Source organism: Centrocercus urophasianus, unplaced genomic scaffold (assembly GCF_019232065.1).
Source record: "Centrocercus urophasianus isolate 14NV4802_14NV808 unplaced genomic scaffold, USGS_Curo_1.0 seq_951, whole genome shotgun sequence".
In the NCBI taxonomy this organism is placed as follows: domain Eukaryota; kingdom Metazoa; phylum Chordata; class Aves; order Galliformes; family Phasianidae; genus Centrocercus; species Centrocercus urophasianus.
Genome location: NW_024885590.1, coordinates 9,334 through 35,008, shown reverse-complemented (window position 1 = coordinate 35,008; position 25,675 = coordinate 9,334). Strand labels below are relative to the sequence as shown.

Below are 25,675 nucleotides of genomic sequence, written 5' to 3'. Positions count from 1 at the left end.
TGCTGCCCCCCACACTGAGCCGTGTCCCCGAGGGCCACAACTCCATCTCAACAGCCCCAGGGATGAGGACTCCACCACCTTCTCCACCTCAGCTGGAAACCCGAGGCTGGTGAGGCACTGGTTGCCCAGGGAGGTGATGGTGCCCCATCCCTGCAGACCCCCAAGGTCAGGGCATGGGGCTCTGAGCACTGATGAAGCTGCAGGAGTCCCCGCTCACTGCAGGGAGTGGGACCGGGTGGCCTTTAGGGTCCTTTCCGACAGAAACCTTTCCATGGTCCTACAAAGATCCCTTCCATCCCAAACCCTCCGTGGTTCTATGGCTCCACGACTTGCAGCCAGCATTCTGACCCCACACAGCAGCAGAGCGACCCGGATTGCAATTCCTGCTCTCCAGCTTTTTGGCTGAACCCCCTTTTTGCCAAAAAAAGCTTTGCTTTTTAAAGTTGGGTTGTTCTGCTTTCAGATTCATCTTTCCTTGCTGGTAAATGAGCCCAAGGGAGCATCCAAGGGAAAAAACGCTGACGATTTGGCTGAGGAGTCTGGGTTGATCTTAAACAGAGCGGCCACTGCATGACTGCTGTGTGCAGCCCCCGGTCAGCACTGCAGTGCAACCACAGCTGGGGCCACCTGAAGGAAGCTCCCCCTCCCACTCCATATGCAGCCAGTGGCTGCGGGGCTCCCAGCTGCCGCCCTTTGGGAGCCCAGAGCTGCACCTCGGAGCTGAGCTCAGCCCAAACCCAGAGATGAGGCCAGGGAAGGAGAGCAGCCCGCGTGCCTTAGGGTCAGCAGGACGAAATAAAGGCCTCACACGGCTCCGCTCTCACAGGAACGATGTCACGAATCGAGCATCACTCATTGGAGGTTCATCCAGTTTTTCACCCTTTTCGGTGCCCCCCCACAGCCATCCATTTGCACGCTGATCTCCACCGCAAACTCCGGCCCTCAAAATTCCGGAAGGGCAGGGATGAATGCAACGCACTGCACGAACAGCTGGAGAGGAATCACCAGCACCGCTTTCCGACCTCACACGTGTGCCTCAGCTCAAAGCAGGGCACCACAAAGCGCTCACTTCACCCCCAATGGGCCGACGTCGCACCGCTGTGCAGCACGCAGCAGGCGCAGGCAGCTGTGCTCTGGGGTCCATCCCTGAGCCATGGGCTCAGAGCAGCTCCCCAGGAGCCCTGGCAGCAGCGGTGCCCCCCATGCCCCCCCCCCAAGCAGAGCAGGGCCACTGCCTGGTTCTGGCTGCAGCAGACGGCACCGAACAGACCCAGCAATGCGCAGCAACTCGTTGTAATTACAATCTAATTTCTTCCCAATTACAGGCTGCGTACGGAATTTAGCACCGTTTGAAGAACTTGGGAGATCTGAAGAGCCCGTGTTATTCCACTGCTGAGATCTCAAAGATCAAGGAAAGATGAATAAAATCTACACGTCTTTGGGGATGTCTTTATTTTAACGCTAACTCATTCATGCAGCTGCCTGCAAATGCTCCACAGAATTAATTTGCTTTGCCAGAAGCCTTACGAGCTGGGGATTTGCCCTCTGCTTCCACCCAAAGCAAACGGGGGGGTTCCTCCACCTGCATCCACCTCCATCGGAGCCACCTGTGATTTGCAGACCCCCCCAACTGCATCCACCTCCACCCGCAGCCCCTCCAGCACAGCAGCACCGCGCTCCCCACCTCCCGCACTGCTCTGCACGGAGCGCATCACCTCTGCTCGCTGCTGGGGCGGCGGAGCTTTCAGCGCCCCGTACCGGGAATGAAACAGGAACACAACCTGCCCTTCCTGGCAACCGCTTGGTGGCATTCTCAGAAGTTTCCACCACTGATATCCGCGCCCCCACACGCACAGCAGGCTGGGGGCGCCGTCTGTCCCACCGCAACCCAAGGGCTGAGAACGGGAACCCAGCGCCCACGGGGTACAAAGGACACCGGGTCCTGGACGGCCCTGCCGCCCCCACTTGCGAGCGCTTCCCAGCAGCGCCGCGAGGGCGCGGGGCCGCGCAGCCCCTCGTGCTGCCGGCACGGAGCCGCGCTTTGCGGAGGGGTCGAGATGCCGGGATGAGGACCCCGAGGCGCCGCCCCCCAGCTCCCGGGGCGGACGGCAGGGTTTGTGTGCCGGGCTGCCGGGCCCCGAGATGCGCCGGCTGCCCGGAGAGCATCGCTGTCTGCAGCAGGGAGGTTTGTAAGAGCGCATTGACAAAAGCCATCTGTCAGGAGCGGCGGAAGCGCGGCCAACGCCGCCCTGGGGCAGGAGTTTACTTCTGACCTCTGCGTGTTCCTTCTGGCCCTACTTTACACGACGCTGTGATTTACGCACACGAGAGGAGATGTCATTTCCCGAGGCCGTCGCGGCGGGAGCCGCACGGAGCACCGCAGGGCAGAGCGGGGCCGCAGCACCGGGGGGTGCGGGCTTGGTGAGCGCACGTCCTGCCGCAGCACCGCCTCTCGGCCTCCCCCTCCCCGGGCACAAACAGCGCTGCCGACCCGCGCACCAGCGGCGGCTGCGGAAGCCCCGCACGTGGCAGAGAACGGGCGAAAGTTCCGCGGGAGGAGACGCGGCGCTGCGGCGCGCAGCCGAGGCCAGTCGGACACGGCAGCACCCGGAGCCGTGGGTTCCACCCTCAGCCTCCCCGGCTCCTGCCGTGCACCCACAGCGCACGGAGACCCCGCGGGACCCTCCCGGCTCCTCCCAGCGCCGTCCCCACGCACGCGGCACTTACTGGGCAAAGAGGTGCCGGGAGCGGACGATGAACTTGAAGATGTACTCCAGGGCCTTGAAGGTGCGCAGGAGGGGCTCGCAGGGCTCCCCGCGGCTCGCCTGCTCCACGTACTGGGTCAGCACCCCGATCAGCTTCCTGCGGGATGGGGACGAATCAGGAGAGCGCGGCGCTTCCTCACCGCACCGCCCGGTGCTGAGCCCCGCTGCGGCTCCTGCCGCCCCGTCCCTGCCGCGGCCCCGGTGCTCCACGCGCACTTGTAGGCGAGCGTGGCACTGAAGTGCCGGCGGATGTACGCCTCCAGGACGGCATTGAAGTGCTGGAACTTCCTGTCGGCGACCAGCCCCACGATGAACACCTGCGGAGAGGCCGCGTGGCTCAGCATTGCCAGGCGCCAGCGCAGACACGGGGAGGGACCCGGGCGCAAGGTGGGCAGCGCGCCCGTGGTGGGTTGGGTCCTGTGCTGAAAGCTCGGCTGGGAAACGGATGCTGCTTACCAGGGCATCAAAGATGAGCGTGTCGTAGACGTCAGTGTCCGCATTCTCCATCATGATGGAGAACAAAGCATCCAACGTGTCCTGGAGGAACTGCGGGGAGGAGACGGCAGTGAGAGCTCCAGCACCGCCGGCACTGTGAGAAGGAGGGACCTCCAGCACAGAGCCGCTGCTGTCCCTTCACAGCTTTTCTCCTTCGGAGGCATCCGGCCCATTTCCAGGACCTGCCAGCTGCACTGTGAGGCAGCAGCCCCTCTCCTACCTTGATGACCTCCCCTCCATCCACATGCATCAGCTTCTGCAGGTTCCCCGCCAGCAGGCTGGGCTTGGCCCGCCACTTCAGCAGCCCCAGCAAGTTCACTGCGGGGAGGTAGGAAAGATCAGCACAGGCTTTGTGCACAACCAGGCTCCACATCAGGGACCCCGGGCACCATCCTGCCCCAGGCAGGGCCCTGCAAGGGGTGAGATGCAGCTCCTCCTGCACCCCAAGGACATGGAGAGCCGCGGGGGGGGGGGGCCAGCTGTGCCTGCACCAAACACTGCGCTGTGCCAAAGGATGCAGGGGGATGGAGCAGCCACCCTGCTCATCCTACCCCGATCCCTAGCCCTAACTCTAATCCAAACATCAGCCCTAATCCTAACCCTAGTGCCAGCCCTAACCCTGCCCCTTTTGTGCTCTGCAGCTGGGCCGCCTGTGCCAGCACCCCTTTGGGGCACCTTGCCCCCCCCCAGGCTCAGACACAGGATGGCTGGGGGCCCCACAGCCCTTCCAGAACTTGCAGCCTGCACCCAACTTCTGCACAACAAGAACCCAGAGCAAAAGGGGAAGTGTGCGGCTGCCTCCCACTCCTCTCTATGAGGGGGGTTGGTCCAGACCCGCAGTGGGGCTGTGGGCACATTACATGCAAGCCCTCAGCCCTGGTGCAGGTATGCAAAGCACCAATCCAACACCACGCAGCCCCCGGGGCCAGCAGCACCGTTGCAGCTCTGCGCGCTGCAGTGGCGAAGCACGGCTGCAGCTGCCACATGTGCAGCGTGCAGCTCTGAGTGCAGGGGCTGCTCAGCACAGAAACCTCCTGCTTTCACTCCCACGGAAACATCACACTCCACTGACTGAAGGCTGAGCGCTACAGGGGCTGCATTTGCGCTGCAGGAAGAGAATGAGCTGAACTGCGGCAGCCCCAAACCCCACTTGCACTGAGCCACACCGGTCCCAAACCCAATCGGCGCAGCAGCACTGAGTCACCGTGTGCTGTGCTGAGCACCGGGAGCCCCGCTGCGGCGTCCCAGCTGTGTCACTGCGTGCAGCACACGCGCAGCTGAGCGCTCCCAGCCACCAGCCCTGCACAGGAGGCACTGCAGTGGGGGAGCAAAGCAGCCGTGCAGCTCCTCCGCATGGACCGAGTGCACGCAGAGCCCAACTGCTGCCATGTCTGCTTTCACCCACGTCTGTGTGCCTGTGTCCCCTGGGGAGGGACGGGCGGCCGCTCCTGCTGCTGACACCTGCAGTGACCCGGCGCAGAGCACTGGCACCATCACAGGGCACAGAGCACAGCCCTGCCTGCTCCTCAGCTGCACACACACTGCACAGCCCCCGAGGTGAGCCCTGCTGAGGGCACAGCTGGCTCTGAGCCGTCAGGGCGGGCACCCTGCGCTGCCAGCTGGGCTCTGTTTGCTTCACATGCACACGTGGAGCCGTTTGCATCCATGCCAGCTCTCAGTCACGGCTGCCCGCACCGCTCTGTGCTGCTGCGTCCCAAACCATTTTGTACGAATCAGAAATCCTCTCTAAACGCTGACGTGTCTGCGCTCAGAGGGCCTGACTTCAGCGCACCGAGCAAAGGACCTCGGGGCTGAAAGCTCCAACTACACAGCAACAGATCGCACTTCAAAACACGGCGTCCCAATTCCCACCATGATTTCAGCACAGCATTCAGCAGCAGCACTCAGCAGCTCCTTCCAGCTCCTAAACTGAAGGCAGCAGCTCGGCTCCCTCAGGGGTGTGAGCAGATTAATTACCATCTGCAGGGCTCGGTGCAGGCCAAGAAGCTGCTCGCTGCCTGCGGCTGCCGGCGGGGCTGGGCTCAGCACGGTGCGTGCAGCTACCTGCAGCCTGCAGCTCTCTGCTCACACCGCCCTGCCTTGGAAAAACAACCCACTGCTAACGCAGGAGGGCTCAGGAGAGCGCTAAGCCAAAAGACAACCTTGATACAAACAAAGCGAGCGATGCTGAGTGGCAGCCCTGAGCCTTCAGCGCACACAGAGCAGCAGCGAGCGGTGCCACGTGGCAGGGATGGCAGCCACAGGGCCAGATGCGGCCACCGTGTGCGCTGCCCACCTGGGGGACAGCAGCCCCAGAGCCTTGGGAGCCCGGGACACCGCAGCAGCTCGGGGGCTGCCGTTTCCCTCGGGAGCACTGGTGATGTCAAAGCAGGACGTCAGCGCTCAGCACTTCTGCTTTCCCCGCGCTCTTGGCTCCGCAGCATCCCCACAGCCGCTGGTGACAGCAGTGAGCTTCCTGCTGCACGCAGCCCAGCCACCCCCAGGGCTCCAGCGCTCCCCCTGTCCTGGCTGTAAATCACTCTGCAGCTCTGCTCCCTCGTAACAAGGGGATAACAGCAGCCCCCTTCCTAACCAGCCCCTGCGGATAGGGGCGTGCAAGCTGTATTTATTCCATCTCTTTGGGAAGGAGAGCAGGCCTGGTCCTGCTCCCTGCCCCTGAGGACACACAGTCAGCACAGGCAGCAGAGCCAGACAGACCCCCTCCCCAGGACAGCATTGCTGTGGGGCACAGGTGGGAAGGGACAGATGGGGGTGGCCAGGACTGGCAGAGTCAGTGCATGAGGACAATGTGCTCAGCATAGGGACACACAGCCACGTACCGCCCCATCCCCTGGCACCACCGGCCCATCAGAGCTCAGGGAACAAAGCACCGCCTGCTCCACACCTGGTGCAACGGCCTGGGGTGCTCCCTGCTGCCATTCCTATAGAATTTGCTCTTAAAGAGGTTTCTTCTTTTCCAGCACTACAGAGCTCAGCTACGCGTCGTTCATCGCTGCCCACTGCCAGCAGCACAGCCAGCGCCGCTCCGCATCCAGCACTCACCGTTCTGGGTCAGCTTTGTGGAGCAGACGAGCGTTGAGATCTGGAAGCTGTCCCGGGCTGACACGGCCAGGCCTGCCACGCTCCCAGCCACGCGGAACGAGGACCCAGAGAGGATCCAGGGCTCCGAGGGGCCCCTGGTGGAGGGCAGCCCCAGGTACGAGCCCGCGTCCTCCAGCTTCCTGCTGTCCCCCTGCAACACAGCACGGCTCACAGACATGCACGCAGCTGGGGAGCGTGGCGGGTGTGGGGCGGCTGCGGGGCAAGGGAACAAGCAGAGCTGCAGGTGAGCGTGTATCCCAGGGCAGGGAGCCAGAGGTCAGCAGCTCCTGGCTCTGAGGCATCGCTGCAACCCGGAATCAACGCTCTGAGGGCTCCTCTGAGCTTAACATGCACAGAGCAGCTCGCTTCCCATAGAGCTGCACAGGGACCTGCGTGCAGGGAGAGGAGGCTGCGTTCCAGCTGGTGCAGATGGGGGGCAAAACGCAGGTGGGAGAGCATGGGGAGATGTCAGCGGATCAGGGGGAGGGCAGCAGTGAGGGCTGCAGGGCCAGAGCAGCAGAGAGCAACAGAAGAGTTGCGTGCACAAGTTGCACCACGAGGCTGGGCACACAGCTGGGTCCCTGCACAGGTGGGACAGGCTGAGGAACCACTGCTGTCACCATTACCCACCTCAAGGACACGGCCCAGCAGTGCCACCAGCCCAGGGGGACAACGGAGTCCCACGGACCGCTGCTGCCCAGAGCTCTGAGCTGAGCAGCAAACATTTGTCTTTACCCTGGTTGCCACCCTGCCCAGCAAACTTCTCTTCTTCTGAAGGTCAAAGATTGCAGAAGTGTTGGTTTGCTTTTCCCCTCGGTGTGTAAGCCCTGCGCCCAGCTGCAGGCCAAGGGCAGCACAGCCCGAGGGGTGGTGGGCTCAAACGCACACATCTCCCTCCAGCACAGACGAAGAGGTCTGAGGAGCTGTGAGGATGGAGTTCACGCTCCTCTGGCAAACAAAGATGAAATCTTCTGCCTCCCGGAGCCCGGCCCTGTGTTTGCTGGGAGGAGCAGAAAGCTGCAGGACGGGGAGGGCAGCGCAGAGCACAGCAACGCTGCTCAGAGGCTGCGAACAGCAGCGGGGTCAGCGAGGGCAGCAGCAACTCTTTGAAAAGCAGAAAGTGCGCCCAGCAGGGAGGCGTGCGAGGCTTTGTCTGCTCCACGACGCCCTGGAGGCAGGAGGGGCTGCTGTGCGTGGGGACGCGGCGCAGGGCAGGGCCCAAGAGAGCGCGCCTGCAGCAGCGCCCAACGAATTCGGGTGCTCTGCCCAAATAGCGTGCAGAGGAAGGAGGAGACAACAGATCTCAAATGCATTTTTTCTTCTGGGGGAGAAAAGCACAGCTCTCTGTCGGCGCGCTGGTGGGAGGTCAGGAATCAGCAAAATGAGTGAGCAGAGAGAAGGGCAGCGCTGGGCCGGAGCTCCGGGCAGGCAGCACACGGCTGGGGGGGGGCGGGCCCACGGGGGTTGGGTGGGAGGACAGGTGGGGGCTGCAGGGCAGTGATGTGCAGACGTGGGCAGGAGAGCAGCAGTGGCAGCAGAGTCTGGTGGCTGCTGCTGGGGCGCCGCTCCACAGGAGGAGCGCTGAGGCCCCGGGACGGCAAATGGGAAAGGACAGGGAGGAGCACGGAGAGGAGGAACCCTCTATGGTGCAGAAAGCAATGGGGAAGGCTGGATGAGGCTGCACAGCGATGGCAGCTGAGCGTTCCCAACCCACGGGGACCTGTGTGGGGAATTGGTTCTGCCCAGAGAGGTGGCACTGACCTCCAGGAATAGCGGTGAGACCACAGAAAACTTCAGCTAAATGCTGGGGGGCTGAATCACCTCCTGCAACGGTCTGGGGGTGCATAGGGCAGGAGCCCGGGGTGCAGCCCCACTGCTCCCCATGGCCGTGGCAGACTCAGCTCATCGCAGCACAGGAGAGCACTGGCTGCAAGCATCAGCCAACCGCGCCTCTCCTGACCAACAGCGAGCCTCCCCTCCTCGCATTGCCTCTGTGCTCTCAGAAGAAAAACAGACCCGGCGGTTTTAAGCCGACAAACCCCGGTGAAATCAGGTAAAACGCAGCGAATCCCTCTGTGAGGACGCTCCCTGCTGGGGCTGACACATTCAAGTTCCTCTTCCTAAACAAAACTTGGCACAGCTGATGCGCACAGCGGGGTTGGAGATGATGTGTGCAGAGAGCCGTGCTGGGGCCCACGAGGACAGGAGGAGATGGGGACCCTGCACACGTGGCTGTGGGCACAGTCCTGGGCCGCTCTGCCCTACCTTGTACAGGATGAGGTCGTGCTCCCCGTCACGTAGCGTGGTGCCATCAGGGCGCATCAGCTTCACAAAGGCCATGGAGAAAATCTTCTCGCTTTTGTCTTTAGCTGGGAGAGAAAAAGGCACAGAGATGGAGGTGGAGGCAGCGCAGGGGAAGGGTGGGTGCAGCCCACAGGGCTGCTGTGCAGGGCTGCTGTGCTGAGGCCATCGCTGCCTTCCACCGGAGCACCACGAGATGCACTGATGCACGCAGCTGCAGCACAGGTATGAGACAGGGAGGGAGAGAACACCAAAAACAGAGGAGCAGAGGGGAGGTGGGGACTGCGTGCCTATGGGTTTGGGGCAGATAGGGTCAGCCAACCGCCCCGGGCACCCTCCCTGCAGCTGGGACATGCCAGGCCGCCCTCGTGCCCAGCTCTGCAGCTGTGGGTTGCTCCCAGTCCTACATTAGCACACAGGAAGGTGCACAGAGCTGCACCACCTCATAGCCTCTGATTCTTGGCTCTGCAAAGCAGCTGACGGCAGCCCCTCTGCTCCCTGCAGCCCACGGCCACGAGGCCCAGGCAGTGCCAGCACAGAGCCCAGGAGCTGCTGTGCAGAGGCGGAGTCGTCCCGAGGTTTGTATCTCTGCACGGCAGCTGGGACAGAGCAAACCAGGGACAGCAGCTCGCTTCCTCCAGGTCTCACAGCAGCCCTGGTGCGTCCCCACAGCAGAACAGGACAAGGGCTGCTTGTGTGGCTCCTGCCTCTGAACCCCACACACGGCCAGAGCCCCTCCATCACAGCCCAGCGGCACCAGGAGCAGAGCAGTGCGCAGAGCAACGCTTACTGTCACTGGAGGAGCGGTGCCTGAAGGTGAACCGCAGGTGGGTCTTGTGGACGTCCTCGATGGGAACTGCAATCTGAGGGAGAAGAACCCACGTGAGCGCAGCAGGGAAGAGCTGGGCAACTGGGCCAGTCCTGACGCCCTGCTTGGTGAGGGGCCGGGGCTTTGGTGGGACCAGCACAGACCTTCACCGTCTCCATCCAGCGCTGGTGCCGCTGCTGGTAGTACACCACAGAGCGGTACTCGCTGGCCGGCTTGTCCCCCGCCCCGTGGTAAATCACATTCTGCAGAGATGTTTGTGCTCAGCTCCCACCAAGCCTTACACGACTTACAGAGCAAAGGACGCAAAGGCACAGCCCAGTACAGACAGCACCAGAGGGGTCCAGAAGCCCCACAGCCGCCTTGCTCCCACGCAGCCCAGGCAGTGCGGGGACCTGCTTTGGAGCATCCCTTCCCAGCCAAACGCTGCCCCGTCCCCATCTGCCACAGCCCCTCCTCCCCACGGGAAATTCATTATCACGGGCAGAAAGAGATGGGGACTGCATCTCTGCAGGAGCCCAGCGGGCGCCTCGCTAATTAACAACCTGTTCCCACGGGCCAGATAAGAGCAGTTTGCAATGAAAGCAAACACCCTGGAAAAGGGACGAGGCAGCGGGCGCACAGAGGTGGGAGAGGCTGGCTTTGCCCCTTCCCACCACCTTCGCAAGGCTTTATCCTGAAGGACAACCTCAGGAGCACCGCTTTGCCACCAGGGCCGTTCCAGGCACAGAGCTGCTGCCCCTGCTCAGGGATGCGTGGGGCAGTCGCTGCTCGCCATACCTGCACCACGCTGCCCGACTCGTCGCAGACGCACACCGTCACCTCCACGTTCTTCTGCGTCTTCTTGCTCCCCTTGTCGAACTCTCCCTGCACCAACGTCAGGTAGATGTCGTTCCGGACGTCCCCTGGAAGCAGTGCACTCAGTGGGCCGGGCCCCGCTGCAGCCAGCACCACCAGCCCCCCCTGCCCTGCCTCGCCTCGGGGTCGGCACCAACAGTGCGCCAGGCTCGCTGCCCTCCCCTCCCCCTGCACAGCGCTGCTGCTGCGCCCATCTCCTGAGCCAGTGGTGCTCTGCAGGATGGAGCAGGACGCTGCTGCTCCCTGCTTGCCTGGCATGATGACCTCCGGGAAGCCCAGCTTGCGTGCCACCACCGTGCTGCGGTCCACGAGGTGCGGGTGGTCCTTGCGCACCTGGTTCAGGTCTCCCCACAGCATCTTCAGGGACAACCAGAACCCTGTGGGGAGCAGAGTGAGGGCTGTCAGCTCCATGGCTGGTGCCAGCTCGGCCCGAGCTGCAGCCAGAGCTGCTCCCACGGGGCACAGCCCTGAGGTGTGCTGGGGTGGGTGATCCCCCCCTGCCCCCACAGGGCTGACCCTGACTGCCAGGACAGCTCCAAGCACAGCCCTGCTCCATGCAGGAGCGTGATCACGACCTGTGGCTGCTGCAGGTTTATTGGGCTGTGGGGGGGGTCTGCTACCTTGTCCTTTGTGGTTGATGTCCTTCCCCTCCACTGCTTTCCTGATCATGCTGTGAAGGAAGTCGTTTTCGGCGGCCGCCCTGCCAGACAGCAGGAGGAGCTGGGAGGGCTCACGCAGCACCGCTGCTCTCCACCACAACAGCAAAACAAGCCGGACCCCATGGCTCCCCACCCGCCTGCTGCAAAGGCCCCCATAGGGAGGTGCAGGAGAGCACCTGGGCTGGTTTGGGGTGAACCACAGCACTCTCACACCCACAAAGTGGAGCCTGTGGGGCTCCAGGAAGGTCCGTATCCCTCAGTATCTCACGGGCCATACCAATACCCTTTCTCCTAACCCCGCAGAGCTCCTGATCCTGATTATACAGTGCTCCAGGGACGCGCAATCTCTTTGCAAAGCCCAAGTCCCCAGCAGTATCTGCTCTCTGTTTCTGGCACTCCTGCTGTCCCTGTGCCACCACTGTCCCCACGCCAGCCCAGCCCCCGGAGCGCTGCCTGCCCTCAGCCCCAGGACTCACAGGTGCACAGGGATGAAGTGCTGTTTGTCCTCGTCACTCTCGCACTTCCCCTTGGTGATGTCGGTGATGTCCATCACTGCAGTGGTACAGACACAGCAGCCATGGATGCAACCCCGGTGCCACAGACCCCTGTGCCAAACCCTCCTGCATGCACCCAGGGCCTGCTTTGTCCCCTCTGCAGCCACAACCCTGCCCTGTATCCCAGCACGGATCCTGCTCCCAGGGACGTCACCGTGTCCCACAAGGACCCCTCTGCCCCCTGGTGCTGGGTGGCACCGAGACACACGAGGCTCTGGGCAGGGACTCATGCTGCGCCCGCAGTTCTGTTGGGGTTGCACCCAATGCTGTGTCGGGGAGGGCTGCCATGGGGTCTGTGTGGCCACACTGGTGGCACCCGCAGCCCTGTGGCAGCCGCAGGCAGCAGGGACAGGGCGCTGCACCGCTGCACCAGGACCATCCATCTGCTCCCTCCCCAGAGACACGCTCAGCTCAGAGCGCAATTAGCTGCCAGTATGTTAATAATTCACCTGGTAATTGCTTCGTGGCCAAGATCCTAGTGCACGCTAATTGGCCAATTAAAATCAATAATTTCCTACCAAGCCCATCCAAAGAGGATCAATACCCAGAGCAGCAGCATTTGTCAGGGCAGGGTGGGGTGCGGGGAGCTCCTGCACTCCCCTCTCCATGGGGCTCCCTGCTCTGGGGGGGCTCTGCTGGCACCACCTGCGTGACCCAGCCAGCGCAGTGATGGCGATGGGGAAAAGTGAGCATGGAGGGAGCAGGGCAGAGCGGTGGGGGGGGGGGGCTGTGGGTCTGGGAGCTGCCCATGGGGTTGGTGTGGTGCTGGGGTCCACCCTGAGCCCCCCTCACCCGAGATGCCGAAGGGCCGCCGCAGCCCGGTGCTGAGCTTGCGGCTGAGGGTCTCACGCAGGTCCATGCGGCCCACCCGGATGATCTGACACACCAGGAAAAGCCTCTCCCGCTTCAGGTCCTTGCTGCCCAGGTCCTGGGAGCACAGCAGGGTGTGAGAATTGAGTGAGGATGCTCTGCTGCCAGGAGGGCACGGCGAGCTGCGACTGCCTGGGAGGACAGCTGGGGGTACGGTTAATGGGGTGCAGAGCTGCTGCAGAGCTCTGCTTTTGGGGCCAGGGATTGCTGCTGTGCCCCACAGAGGGCACAAAGCTGCTGCGTGGAGCCCGGGGATCGTGTGCACAACACAGTGTGGGCTGATGGAGACGACGGCCTCAGGGAGTCCCCATGGCAATGACAGCACCTCGAGGTGGGACAGATCTGACGCGGTGCGGGGCCTGGGGAGCAGCCATGCACCCCAACTCCAGGCACCGCGGCCAGGCCAGATCCCATGGGCTCTGCTCCTGCGGGGCTGCGGCACGGGAACGCGGCTCAGGGACGCAGCGCCAGCCGCAGGCAGGGATCGGAGGGGAGCGAGCGCTGGGGGAGTTGGACCGCGCGGCTGGAAGTGCTGATGCTGCTCATTTACATTGATTTCCCGGCTCATTTGCATATCGATGGCTAGGGCCGTCCTGAGGGTCAGCGCAGCTTCGCTCGAGCAGCAGAAACCTGCGCAGTCAGCAGGAGCTGCTCCTCGCCCGGCTCACTGCAGGCAGCCGAAACCGGGACGAGCCTGACTGCGGGGTGAGGGTGGGCACGGGGCCGGGGGAGGGCATGGAGTGGGGCGCAGGGGGGCGGGAGAGAGCGTGCAGAGGGGCAGAACTGGGAGTGGGATGCATGGGGGGGATGCGGGCCGTGACAGGCTTGGGGATCCCTGCACGCACAGCGCCCCAGTGCATCCCAAGCGCCGCATCGAGGGGGTGTTGCAATGCAGCAAGGTGGGGAGGATGTGCGCCATCCCCCAGGCACAGACCCAGAGCGGGTGGGCGAGGGCCGGGGGCTCACCGTGAAAATGGCCCGGAGGTTGTTGAGCAGCTCGATGTCCCGCGGGACGCCCGTACTGGCCCAGTGGATCACGTAGCTCTCGCTGGGAGGGAACGGTGTGAGCAGCCCGCAGAGGGGCCGGGGCGCCCCGCACGGACACGGAGAGCACAGAGGGACGGGAGCCCGGCCCCACAGGGCAGGGGGAGCACGGCACCTGATCATGCGCTGCTCTCCCGGGTCGTACAGAGCCATGAAAAGCTGCGCCTCCTCGCCGATATTGCAGACGAAGTTGCGCACGCAGAGGTAGAGGCTGTGCGAGGGCGAAGCCGCCAGGCGTGCGCTGCAGCCCGGGTGGCTCTGCTGCGAGCTCTGCGGGGCACGAGGCTGCTCAGCCCCACACGCAGCTCAGGGCTGTGGGGCACGGGCTGTGTGCAGCGCCGTGGGCACGTGGCACGTTGGGATCGGTGCCACCCTCACCGTCTCCTCCTGGATGCGCTGCGTGACGGTCTGTGCTGCCCTTCTGTGTGCCTGGAACAGGCTGATGATGCTGGTCCTGTCGGGGTCCAGGATGTTCTCATCCTCGTCCCGCACCACCAGGTCCAGCGCCAGGATCCTGCAGAGGGGGTGAGGTGGGACCCAGAGCCCGGCTGGGCTATATGTGGGGCTGTGTGTCCCTCTGGGACCTGCAGGCAGGGGGCCGTGAGCACGGCACGGGGCAGGACAGGCCTGGAGATCACGGCCAGCAGCAGAGCAGCGGGGCGGGAACAGCAGTAGCACCAGGGATGCGTTCTGCCCCAACCCAGGGCCCTCAGCAGTAGCTCTTGGCGAGGTGGGTTGCACGGCATTGTCCCCGCCACCCCAGGTCAGCGGGGACATGAGGACAGCCCCATTCCCCTCTCACTTGTTGCCATAGTCGATCTTGCTGGTCACCTCCTTCTTGAGCTGCAGAAGCTCGTCCTTGGGCAGCGTACCCGAGAGCAGCTGCGAGCGCTGCTCCATCAGCTCGTACATCATCTGCTTCACCCTGCAGTACCGCTCCACCTGCCCCGTCTGTGGGCAGCGCCGTGCTCAGGGTCACCCCCAGCCCCAACCTCGTCCCGTGCTTCCCCACCCCCACCTCCCCTCACCACATAGAGCTGCTTCCAGATGGCGGCCCACTCCCGCAGCGTGGTGGTGACCTCCTGCACCATGGGCATCTCGGCGGGCACCACGCTCTCCTCCGCCCTGTGGGGAGGGCACAGAGCCCTGCAGCGCCCGCTCCCGGCACGCGGCTGCCCCCCCGCCCCATACCTACCCCCTGCGCTCCACCACCGCGCCCTTCAGGCGGATCAGTGAGGCCGGGAAGATGCCCTGGGGAGCAGCAATCAGCGGTGTCGGTAGGCACGGGCCGGGGGCTTCCCGAGGAGTGAGAGCCCCGCAGGGGTCCCCATCCCCTCGGTGTCCCCAGCGGGTACCCACACAGCCGGGGCTGGCTGAGCCCCCCGTGCCCCTCACCTACCCGAGCAGCCCTGTTCCTGAGCGAGTACCCGCGGTACCAGCCTGCGAGAGAAGGGAGGAGCTCAGCGTGAGCCAGGCTTGGGGCCAGGCAACCCCCGGCCGAGTGCAGCTCAGCCCCAGCCCAGCCGGGACCCCTTACCCTCGGACGCCTGCAGGATGTGCACCGTCTCCCCAATCTCCAGTGGGAGGTGATGCTCGTTGGCACTGGGGAAGTTCCACACGGCTGCAGAGACAGGGGCCAGGAGCTGTGAGCAGGGGCTCCTCGTCCTGCCCCCGCCCAGCGGAGGCCCTGCAGCCGCGTACCTCTCACTCGACCCCCACATAGGGGTACAGCCACATCTCCGGGCATCGCTCAGCCCTGAGCTTTGCGGGTCGCGGCACAGAGTCCCAGCCCTGCGCAGGATGAGCAGCAGCACGGGGTGCTTCCTGCTGCAGCAGCGGCCGCGCTGCTCCTGCTGCTATTTCTGCACAGCGACGGCTCCTCTGCGGCTCCGGGAGGGGGCAGCCCTGACCACAGGACGGGCGGCACCCTGCGCAGCGGACCGTCCCTACAGATGTGCCTGCAGCTGGTGGCGCCCTGCTGGGACCCTGCTCACACCTCACCCCATTCACTCAGCCCTCCAGCCTGCATCGCAGGGACTGCAGCGCTCACAGACCTGCGTGGCTCATCCGGGACCCCCAGCTGGAGCCCCATGGCCGTGCTGGCTCCTCGCAGCTCCAAGGCCCTCAGCTTCCCACGGACCCTTCCTGCTCTCTGCACGAGGATCCTGCACAGCCCCTGGCCCCAGTCCTGTTCGCCCCCCTGCCGGGCCCAGGCCTCCCACAGGGCAGCTCGGAGGGTCCCTGGCAGGCCCCCCCCCCCGCAGCACAGGGCAGGGGCCTGGGAAACGGCCCCTCCAGAAAGGGGAAGAGGCACAGAGCAGGGAGGGCGGGAGTGGCGTAAAGAGAAGTTCCTCAGGGTGCTGCAGGGAGGCTGAGTGGGGCCAGGGCAGGGATTGAGGCTGCCAGGGCTCTGCCACAACCGCCGCAGGGACCAGGAGCAGGGACTGGGAGCAGAGCCCCAAGGTGGCCCAGGGGCAAATGGCAGGGCTGACTCTGGGCTGCACAGGCACCTCCCCACAGGCAGATCAGAAATGAGCACAGTCCATGGCACCGGTCACTAACGAGCTAAAGAGCCCTGGAGCCGAGCATGGTTCAACATCCAGGCTGAGCCCAGCACAGAAGGGAGGACAGATCCTGCACCAAGCCTCGGAAAGGCGCAGCCTCAACGCTGCCCTGCCGCTCGGCCCCCGGCTCCACGACTCCCAACCCATCCCACCACCTGCAGCCCCCGTCCACTCCACGCTTCATCCCGCAGCCCCTGACCTTCCAAAACCAGCGGCAGCGCCGTGGGGACCCGGCCTCCAACTCTCACTACCGAGCATCGCCTCCGCCCCGCCCCAGCGCTGCTCACCCCGCAGCCCCGGCTCCCTGCTCAGCCACCGAGGCCCCACTCACCCACGCCATATTTCTCCTTGGTGGGCAGCCAGGGGGCCATGGCCAGCCGTGCAGCACGGGGACCCGAGGCGCTGCGCGGGGCGCTGCCGGTTCCTCCCGCCTCGCTCCCCGGGTCACGTGCACCCCACCGGCTTGTGCAAACCTCTGCTTCCTCAACACCCCGCCGGGCGCCGTGGGGCCCAACCGCAGCCCGGCACCCACCGGACACCGGACAACGGCTCCCGCGCCGCCTACGCCAGGATTAGGAGCCTCCCAACCCCAGCGACGCCGCGGTGCCCGGAGCGGGGACGGCGGGCCGGAGCCCGGGGCACAGCGAGCAGCACGGGGCCGTCCGCGCCCCGGCTGCGGCCAACCCGCCCCCGAACCTCAGCGCAGCGCCGCGCAGAGCCCCGCAGGACCGAGCCCGGCGCTGCTCTCCTGCAGCACCCAGCGGCCGGGGGAGCAACAGCTCAGCGCCGCCGCCTGCCTTCCGCTCCCGGTGCCCGCCTGCCCGGCTCTGGGAGCTCACAGAATGACGGAACGGCCCGGGTTGGAAGGGACAGCAGGGATCACGAAGCTCCAACCCCCTGTTGCATGCAGGGCAACCAACCTCCCCATTTCATACTACACCAGGCTGCCCAGGGCCCCATCCAACCTGGCCCTGAACCCCTCCAGGGATGGACGGGGCATCGCAGCCTCTCTGCAGCTGTTCCAGCCCCTCCCCGCTCTCACAGCACACAACTTCCCCTGACACCCAACCCCAAGCTGCCCTCCCTCAGCTCCCAGCCCTTTCCCCTCGTCCTGCTGCCATCTCCCCTTGCACAGAGCTGCCTCCCCTCCTGGCTGCAGGCTCCCTTCAGGCACTGCAGGCTGCACTGAGGTCACCCCGCAGCTTCTCTTCTCCGTGCTGAACGAGCCCAGCTCCCTCAGCCTGGCTTTGCAGGGAGGTGCTGCAGCCCCGATCGTCTCTGTGGCTCCTCTGGACCCCCTCCAACAGCTCCTGTCCTTCCTGTACCGAAGGGCCCAGACCTGGATGCAGTGCTGCAGACGGACGGACAAGAGCAGCGCGGAGCAGCGCAGCGCAGCGCAGGACAATCGCCCACCGCCCCGTCCCTGCCTGCCAGCACCCCGCGGCTCCGCGCTGCCCTCCGGTCGCACCCAGGGTTTCCCACCTAGCAGGCGGCGCCGCCCAGGCCGGCAGCGCCCGGCCGACCGACGCCGCGCTTCCCCCAGCCCCGCAGCCCCGCAGCCCCGCAGCCCCGCAGCCCCGCAGCCCTGCAGCCCCGCAGCCCCGCAGCCCTGCAGCCCCGCTCCGCTCTGAGCGAGGCGCCGCCCCCGTTCCCGCCATCCCGGCCGCTCGGAGCCCCGCTCTCGCCCCGCCCCGCCCGCTGCGTCACGAAACGCATCCGCAGATTCGCCACGAAACACCCGGCGCGTTCGTACGGCGCGGCCGAGCGGAATGAAAGCGGCTCTGAACACCTCTGGCCTTTAATCGCAATCGAACGGCTCGCGGGTGAACCGCGCCACAAACGAGCACGGCCGGGCCGAGCCGTTCCCACGGCCGCCGCTCGGAGGGGACGGGCCGCCCCGCAGCCCCACCTGGCGGCCCCGAGCCGGGAACCGAGGGCTCCGGTCTGGGCGCCGGGCTCGGGACGCTGCACCGCAGCGGTGCCGGCCCGGACGCGCCGGGCTCTCGCCGCGCTCCGTGCTGGCCGCCCGCCCCGGAGCCGCCCGTTGCCACGCAGACGCCGCCCTTAGTAACGGACCGCGCGCCGCCGGGCGGCAGGGGCGGCGCTGATTGGCGGCTGCCGAAGGCCACGTGACGACGCCGCGGTCACCTGACGCCCGCTCCAGGCAGGGCCGAGGTGGCGGCGGCGCGCGCAGGTGAGCGGCGGCCGGGCCGGAACCGGAACGGGAACCGGAACCGAACGGACCCGCGGTGCCCCCTTTCCTTCGGGCCGACCCGCTGCCCACGTCCCCCTCCGGTGCGGTCCGGTGACCCCCGGCTGTGCCCGGCCTCATTCGTGCACTGCGCTCCGGGTCGCTTGGCCCGGCCTGAGCTCCTCAGCCCTCCGCCCCCGCGTGCCCCCATCCCGCGCCCCAATCCCATGTGCCCCCAATCCCATGTGCCCCCAATCCCATGTGCCCCCATCCCGTGTGCCCCAATCCCGTGTGCCCTAATCTGGTGTGCCCCCATCCCCACGTGCCTCTGCTCCCCTCTGTCCCAGCCCGGCCCCATCTGTCCCCGTACCCAGTCCATGCCGGTCCCTGTCCTGGGCCCTCCCACCCCCTCACGTCCCGTTGAGGGTGGCTCAGCCCCAGGCTGTCTCCCATGTCCCCACACCCTGCAGGCATCAGGGTGTCCCTGTGCCACCTCCCACCTGCCCCCTGCAGTGGAAGCGCCATGGCCACTGGCAGGGCCTCGAGTTCCCCGCCACGGCAGAACGGCTCCGGTTCGGTGCTGGAGGATGAGGAGGAGGATGAGGACCCAGCCCTGGGCTGCGACGGGGACCTGGAGGTGAATCCATACGATGGCCTGCCCTTCTCCTCACGTTACTACGAGCTGCTGCGGCAGCGCCGAGAGCTGCCAGTCTGGACCACCAAGTACAGCTTCATGGAGCACCTGGAGGGCAGCAGCGGCATCGTGTTGGTGTCTGGGCCACCCGGCACAGGCAAGAGTACACAGGTGAGCGGGAGGGCTGGGGCCGTGCTGCTGCTGAGATGGGCACAGGGCTGCGCTGTGCTGTGCTGCGGTGCTCCCTCAGCAGCGCCGTCCTCCTTACACGGAGCAGCTGTGGTGCTGCTGTCAAGACGCCCTGTGCTGGGGCAGCAGCCTTCCCACACACTGATCCTGTTGCTGCATGAACGTCCTGCAGCCCTGGGCTCTGCTTTGGCCTTGATGCAGCGGGTGGCCCCATGGGTGGCATTGCCAGCCCCACTGCGGCGGGCAAACAGCACTGAGTGCAGTGCTGGATGTGCCAGGGCAGGAGTGCTGGCTTCAGGCAGTGCCTCTGCATGAGCTGGGGAGGCACTGCCACCCGTGTGTTGGGAGAGGGCTGGGACTCTTGCTGGCTTGGTGCGATGGTCAGGGATGGTCAGTCTGGGCGATAGCTGGCACACGGTGCCAGGACCACCGGGCCTCCCCATGGAGCAGGGGTAGCGCGTCCCATCTGTGCTCCTCTGACACAACACCTGAGGATGTCGTCACGCAGACTTTGACCTGCAAAGGTATCGCCTGGAAGCTGCGGGGGTAACCATGAGCCTCCACAGGGCCGGCTGCCGTTTGGATCAAAGCTCAGCAGCTGCCGGTCGCTGGGTTTATCAGGGCGTTGGCTGCAGGGCTCTGGGTGCAGCCGTGCTGCAGCGCTCAGCTGAGGTTCAGCGTGAGGCACAGCCAGCGAGGAGCCCCCTTTAGGGGCCTCACCCAGTGCTTGGTAGCCCTGGGGCTGGGCTGCCCTCGGGTGCAGGCACCGTGCGGGTCCTGGAACCACCACACCTCCAGCAGACGGGGAGACACGGAGCGTCTGATCCCATGCCTTGGTGTGCAGCACACTGCAGGTTGGTGTGCTGCCCAAAGGGGGAAGAGCTGATGCTCAGGCTGCGTCCCTTTGCTGTTTCTGTGGCTGACTGCGCTCTGTGCCGGTCCTTATGAGGAGGGCATTGAGCTGTGCACAGCGGTGATGGGAGGGGGCACAGCCAGGCACAGGGCTGGGGGCTGCGGCCCCTGCAGGGCTGTGTGTGGGTCTCTGCAAGTGGCTTTGGGGGCAGATCCCTGCCGCTCGAGGGCACCTGCCTGCAGGTACTGCGTGCTGCAGGATGTGGGCAAGGAGCCCGCTGCGTTGCAGTTAAATGGCAGGCGTGTCTGGCTACAGCAGGGGAGTAAGGGGCTGGTTTGGAGGAGCCCCATCTAACGTGGACTGGGGCACGTGCTCTCCAGTCACAAACTGAGCATAGCAGGACTGGAAACATGTGGAAACAGGCAATGGGGAGCGATGAGGGGAGGAATGATTTCCCTGCTAGGAAGGAGGTGAGCAGCCAAGACTCGAGTGGGAGTAAGAAGCGACGAGGTAGAGGTGGAGAGGGTGGTTGTCCCGTGTCTTTAATGCCAGGATCAGGGCAGAAAGCTCTGGGCGGAGGGTGGTGAGGCCTCGCAGCTCCCTGCAAAGGCCGCCGTGGGTTCGGGTGCAGCATCGCCAGGGCAGGAGCGGCTGTGAGAGGCGCCGGGTGCCCCTGCACTGTGCAGAGCCCTGGCTGATGGCTGTGGAGCACCCAGGCCGCCGACCAGCGCCGTCCCCTCGCAGGTCCCGCAGTGGTGCGCCGATTACGCCCTGTCCCTGCAGTTTGCACACGGCCTGGTGGCCTGCACCCAGCCCCACAGCCTGGCCGCCCTCAGCCTGTCGCTGCGCGTGGCCGACGAGATGGACCTGAACCTGGGCCACGAGGTTGGCTACTGCGTCCCCCACGAGGACTGCTGCACCGCCGAGACCGTCCTGAGGTGCGGGGATGGGGGCCGCCGTGCCGTTCTAATCCCGCTCTGCTCCCCGGCCGCGGCGTAATCGTTTAATCCCCCGTGGCCTCATTAAGGCAGCCGGGCAGGGCGAGCGCTGGGTGGGAGAGGCTCGCTCCCCTGGGGACGTCTGCAGGCACGGCCACCCCCTGACGGGTCCGGGCCGCGCAGGTTCTGCTCGGACGAGATGCTGCTGCGGGAGATGACGTCGGACCCCCTGCTGCGGCAGTACGGGGTGGTGGTGCTGGACGAGGCCCAGGAGCGCACGGTGCCCACGGATGTGCTGCTGGGGCTGCTGAAGGACGTCCTGCACCAGCGCCCGGAGCTGAAGGTGGTGGTGGTGACCTCCCCGGCCATGGAGGAGCGGCTGCGCGCCTTCTGCGGGGATCCCCCCGTGGTCAGGGTGCCCGGAGCCGGGCCGTCCCCGCAGCTGCTCTACAGGGATGTCCCAACCCACGGCCGCGTCGCGGCAGCCTGCCAGGCTGTGCTGGACATCCACCGGCGGCAGGAGCCCGGCCACGTCCTCCTCTTCCTGGCCAGCGAGCAGGTGGGGCCGCACCACCCCTTGCCTCGGGCTTTCGGGGCCTCCCGGTGCCACCGGTGTGGGGTGGGGGGCAGGAGGGCTGGAGGGGCTCCCTGTCTGTAGTTCTTAGGGAAGCCCTGACTGAGATTGTTCAGCCTGGAGAAGAGAAGCTGCGGGGTGACCTCATGGCAGCCTATCAATACCTGAAGGGAACCTACAGCCAGGAGGGGAGTAAACTCTTCCAAAGGGCTGACAACAGCAGGACGAGGGGAAATGGATCCAAGTTGAGGGAGTGAAGATTGAGGTTGGATGTTAGGGGGAAGTTCTTCACAAGGAGAGTGGTTAGGCCCTGGAACGGGCTGCCCAGGGAGGTTGTGGATGCTCCGTCCTTGGACGTGTTCAAGGCCAGGTTGGACGGGGTCCTGGGCAACTGAATGTGGATGTTTGGTGGCCCTGCTGGGCAGGGGGTTGGAACTACATGATCCTTGAGGTCCCTTCCAACCCGGGTGATTCTGTGTGATTCTGAGATGGGAGCTCAGGGTGTCTGCTGGGCTGAGGCAGCTCAGCTGTGGGCACGGTAGGGCCCAAGGTCTTTCCTCAGGGCAGCCAGGTGGGCACGGCCCTGTTTAGGGTCTGTGGAGACCCTCTGGGCATTGCTGCGACATCACTCGCGGCCCCGTCCTTCCTGCAGGAGATCACTGAGTGCTGCAGGGCCATCCAGACCGAAGCTGTGGCGCTGAACCCGGGGCTGGGCCCGCTGCTGGTGCTGCCCCTGCACCCCGGCGTGGGCCGTGCGGCACAGAAGGTGTATGAGGCACCGGAGGAGGGCGGCTGGGAGCGGCGGGTCGTCGTCACCCACTGGCTCGGGGACTCGTCCTTCTCTCTGGGATCTGTGGGCTTTGTCATCGACACGGGGCTGGAGCTGCGCAGTGTGAGTGGGGATGGGGAGCTTGGCTCTGCCCTGAGGCAAGCTGAGAGTGTGGGAAGAGGGTCTGGGCTCGAAATCATCCGCTCATCCTATTGCCTGCCCGGGGACTCAGCCCAGACCCCGCTCTGCACCATCGGGGATGCAGGAGCTTTGGCGCAGGCAGGGGCTGACCTGTGGTCCCTTCTCATGGGCTCACCCTGCAGGTCTACAACCCCCGCATCCGTGCAGAGTCCCAGGTGCTGCGGCCCATCAGCAGGAGCCAGGCAGAGTCACGCATGCAGCGAGCTGCTGGCAGCCCCCGAGGTGAGCCCCCCCCAGGGCACACGGGGAGCGACGGGTGCTGGCGGGTGCCTGCAGCAGGGCCATGTGCCGCCCTGCCCCTGCTCACGGCCCCTCTCCCGCAGGCACCTGCCTGCGCCTGTACTCGGAGGCCTTCTATGAGCAGCGCCTGCCTGCCAGCCCCGCGCCCCACGTCAGCGAGACGAGCCTCAGCCGCCTCGTGCTGCTGCTGAAGCGCCTGGACATCGCTGACATGGGCCAGTGCGACTTCCTTGACAGGCCAGGTGGGGCTGAGACAGAGTGCGGCGGGGCTGGGAGGAGAGCCGGGGCCAGCTGCGGTCCACGCTCCCTCCTAAGGGGTGGAAGCGCCCACAGCAGCGGGGCTCCTGCCCTCGGTGGCGCTGCCAGCCGTCTGACCTCCCGCCCCAGCCCCCGAGTCGCTGATGCAAGCGCTGGAGGACCTGGACTACCTGGCTGCCCTGGATGATGACGGGAACCTGTCAGAGGTGGGGATCATCATGTCGGAGTTCCCCCTGGACCCTCAGCTGGCCAAAGCGCTCATCGCCTCCTGCGAGTTCGACTGCGTGGACGAGATGGTCAGCCTGGCTGCCATGCTCACAGGTGGGGGTGGGCGCCGCTCTGCTGCCGCCCAGGGGAGCGATGCAGCCCCCGGCATCCAGCCCGTGTGGGGACCTGTCTGTGCGTCCCCAGCTCCCCCCTGCTTTGTGACTCCTTCCACGCGCCTGGAGGAGGCTGTGACCGCACGCCGGCGGGCCCTGCTGCACCCGGATGGAGACCACTTCACCCTCATCAACATCTTCAATGCCTTCCAGCAGCGTGAGTGCCGCGCAGGGGCGCGACTGGGGCCGGGCAGAACCCTGCGCGCATCCCACAGCTCCTTTGCTTCTTCCTTTGCTTCTCCTGTGCTCAGCGCAGCACCCCGGAGCCTCGGCCTGGCTCTGAGGGCTCCCAGCCCCCGCGCGGGGCTCTCGGCACTCCCCGTCCCGCACTGCCGACCCCTCTCTCCCCGCAGACGACATGGATGAGGGCTGGTGCCGCAAACACGCGCTGAGCAGCGAGGCGCTGCGCCTGGCGGGCGTCGTGCGGGCCGAGCTGCTGGAGGTGATGCGGCGCATCGAGCTCCCCGTCTCACCGCCAGCCTTCGGCACCGACGCCAACGTGCTCAACATCCAGAGGGCGCTCATCTCAGGCTACTTCCTCAAGGTGGGCGGGGGGCTGCGAGGGGCCCGGCCGCGTGGGGTGAGCGGCACGGCCCGGCAGCGCCGTCCGCCTCGCTCTCGCTCCCCAGGTGGCCCGGGACATCGATGGCTCCGGCAACTACGTGATGCTGACGCACAAACACGTGGCCCACCTGCCCTCCTCCTGCTGCTACCTGCTGCGACAGCCCCCCCAGCGCCTGCCCCCCTGGGTCCTCTACCACGAGTTCACCATCTCGCAGGACAACTGCCTCCGCGTGGCCTCGGAGATCCAGCCCCAAATGTGAGGATTTGGGGGCCGCTCTCGTGTGCAGCTCCAGCACTGCGGCGGAGCCCCGGGACGACGCCTGGCCTGGGGGGGGGGGGTGGAGGCAGATGGGGGCCGTTCCCGTTCACGAGGGGTTCCCATCTGTGGGGTTCCCATCTGTGGGGTTCCCATCTGTGGGGTTCACATCTGTAGAGGTGCTCCCGGCGTTGCCCCTGCGGCGTCTGGCCCCCAGCTCCCACCCCCCTCCCTGATCCCCCGCCCCTTGTCCCCGCAGGCTGGTGGAGCTGGCGCCCCAGTACTACCTGAGCAACCTGCCGCCCAGCGAGAGCCGCGATCTGCTCACGGAGCTGCGGGAGAAGGTGGTGGCGGCAGAGGACGTCCCTGAGGCGGCCGAGCCGCTGGAGGAGGCGGCCGGGGGGGAGGATGAGAACCGGGACGTCTGCGCGCTGCAATGAACGGAAGGCGCCGGAGCCCCCCCGCCGCGGGGCTGCCCGGGTTGGGCCGGGACGGCGGGGTGACCGGGAGACGCTGCGCTGCTCCGAGGGCCGAGCCCTGCCCGGGGGCTGCCCTGCCATCGCCTGCGGGAGCGGCCCCTGCTGCTTTCCCCGGGGACGAAGCTGCGCGCTTCACCCCGAGAGGGGGGCAAGGTGCTGGAATTGGCGGCCCGGAGCGTTGTGGGTGTCCCGACCCTGGGGGGGGGGGTCAAGGCCAGGCTGGATGGGGCCGTGGGCCGCAGGGCTGAGATGGGGGGCCCTGCCTGCCTCGCTCCCCAAATGCAGGGGCGGCTCCTCAGGAGCGATGGAGCCGCTCGTGAATTTTTCCTGTATAAAGTTTTGTGACCTTTACTCCTGGCTTCGTGGAGCGTTTGCCTGCAAAGGGCTTGGGGCAGGGTGGGCTTCGTTCCCCCTCCCCAGCACCCTGCCGTCCCACCAGGATGGCTGCCCACGGTGGATCCCACCACGACACTCCTCACCAGCTGCTGTGAGCCCCCGAGGGCCCTTCTGTGAGCCCAGCACTCACCCTGCCCTGTGCTTGGAAGCGTGATGCATGGTGCCCTTGCTCACCTCGTGCCTCCAATTCTGGGTACCGTGCTGCCGTCCCGGTCACAGTGAGGGGCAGCCCTGGCATTTGCATCGAATGTTCCCCCTCCGCAGTTCTTCTTCTACAGAAGTGAAGGGGAAGCTGCGGTGGGTGGGGGAGGCGGGCAGCCGGCTCCCTATTCCAGCTCCCTGCTCCCCCTCGGGAAGGATGGGGCGATGCTCTGGGGGGAGCTGCTGCACTCCTTCCCTGTCCTCAAGGCCCCCCTTCCTGCCCCTGAGGGTTCTCCAGCCCCCCAGCTGGTCCCAGTCCTGCATCACTTCACAGGACCGAGTGAAAGGGCTGGCAAGCAAAGGCTGAGTGGCCCAGCAGCAGGCAGGTCTGCCCCCCTGCCTGCCTCGAGCCCACGCATGAGGCTCTGCTGTTCCCAGGAAGGGGCCCAGGGATTCCATCTTCCATCACAGCACCTCGAAGGCCGAGCGGAAGGTTGGTGACTGAGCCTCGCCACAGCCACATCAGTGCCTGGACTTCCCTCTTACTTTCTAGGAACCCCAGAAAGTACGTGAC

General features: G+C 65.8%; 2 protein-coding genes across 4 annotated transcripts in view; one reads left to right on the top strand and one right to left on the bottom strand.

Moving 5' to 3' along the window:
• The window catches only part of LOC122171754 (dedicator of cytokinesis protein 2-like), a 43,328-nt gene extending 26,752 nt beyond the window's left edge, over nt 1-16,576 (bottom strand). Inside the window, exons 1-22 of one of the 2 annotated variants that reach the window (XM_042839518.1) lie at nt 16,370-16,576; nt 15,012-15,095; nt 14,874-14,914; nt 14,670-14,725; nt 14,503-14,599; nt 14,277-14,425; nt 13,853-13,988; nt 13,590-13,744; nt 13,397-13,478; nt 12,353-12,488; nt 11,483-11,558; nt 10,968-11,047; nt 10,599-10,724; nt 10,270-10,394; nt 9,636-9,734; nt 9,454-9,526; nt 8,628-8,731; nt 6,324-6,513; nt 3,481-3,578; nt 3,222-3,311; nt 2,982-3,082; nt 2,728-2,862 (exon numbers count right to left, since the gene is read on the bottom strand). In XM_042839518.1, coding sequence (XP_042695452.1) covers nt 2,728-2,862; nt 2,982-3,082; nt 3,222-3,311; nt 3,481-3,578; nt 6,324-6,513; nt 8,628-8,731; nt 9,454-9,526; nt 9,636-9,734; nt 10,270-10,394; nt 10,599-10,724; nt 10,968-11,047; nt 11,483-11,558; nt 12,353-12,488; nt 13,397-13,478; nt 13,590-13,744; nt 13,853-13,988; nt 14,277-14,425; nt 14,503-14,599; nt 14,670-14,725; nt 14,874-14,914; nt 15,012-15,095; nt 16,370-16,409 — 2,273 coding nt within the window. In that variant the 5' untranslated portion in view covers nt 16,410-16,576. Of the gene's footprint in view, nt 1-2,727; nt 2,863-2,981; nt 3,083-3,221; nt 3,312-3,480; nt 3,579-6,323; nt 6,514-8,627; nt 8,732-9,453; nt 9,527-9,635; nt 9,735-10,269; nt 10,395-10,598; nt 10,725-10,967; nt 11,048-11,482; nt 11,559-12,352; nt 12,489-13,396; nt 13,479-13,589; nt 13,745-13,852; nt 13,989-14,276; nt 14,426-14,502; nt 14,600-14,669; nt 14,726-14,873; nt 14,915-15,011; nt 15,096-15,175; nt 15,339-16,369 lie in introns of those variants that run through there. The other variant, XM_042839517.1, reaches the window with a different exon arrangement.
• A 1,631-nt stretch (nt 16,577-18,207) lies between these two features.
• On the top strand, nt 18,208-24,905 carry DQX1 (DEAQ-box RNA dependent ATPase 1). Of its 2 annotated transcripts, XM_042839524.1 has the most exons (12): nt 18,208-18,232; nt 18,743-19,034; nt 20,650-20,843; nt 21,027-21,402; nt 22,070-22,309; nt 22,510-22,609; nt 22,711-22,869; nt 23,015-23,206; nt 23,297-23,422; nt 23,619-23,809; nt 23,895-24,085; nt 24,345-24,905. In XM_042839524.1, exons 2-12 carry the CDS (start codon nt 18,753-18,755, stop codon nt 24,523-24,525), a joined length of 2,232 nt encoding a protein of 743 aa, XP_042695458.1. In that variant the 5' UTR covers nt 18,208-18,232; nt 18,743-18,752; the 3' UTR covers nt 24,526-24,905. The 2 variants fall into 2 exon arrangements, with proteins under 2 accessions (XP_042695458.1, XP_042695457.1); XM_042839523.1 differs by lacking the exon at nt 18,208-18,232 and having other exon boundaries at nt 18,486-19,034.
• The last annotated feature ends 770 nt before the right edge of the window (nt 24,906-25,675 follow it).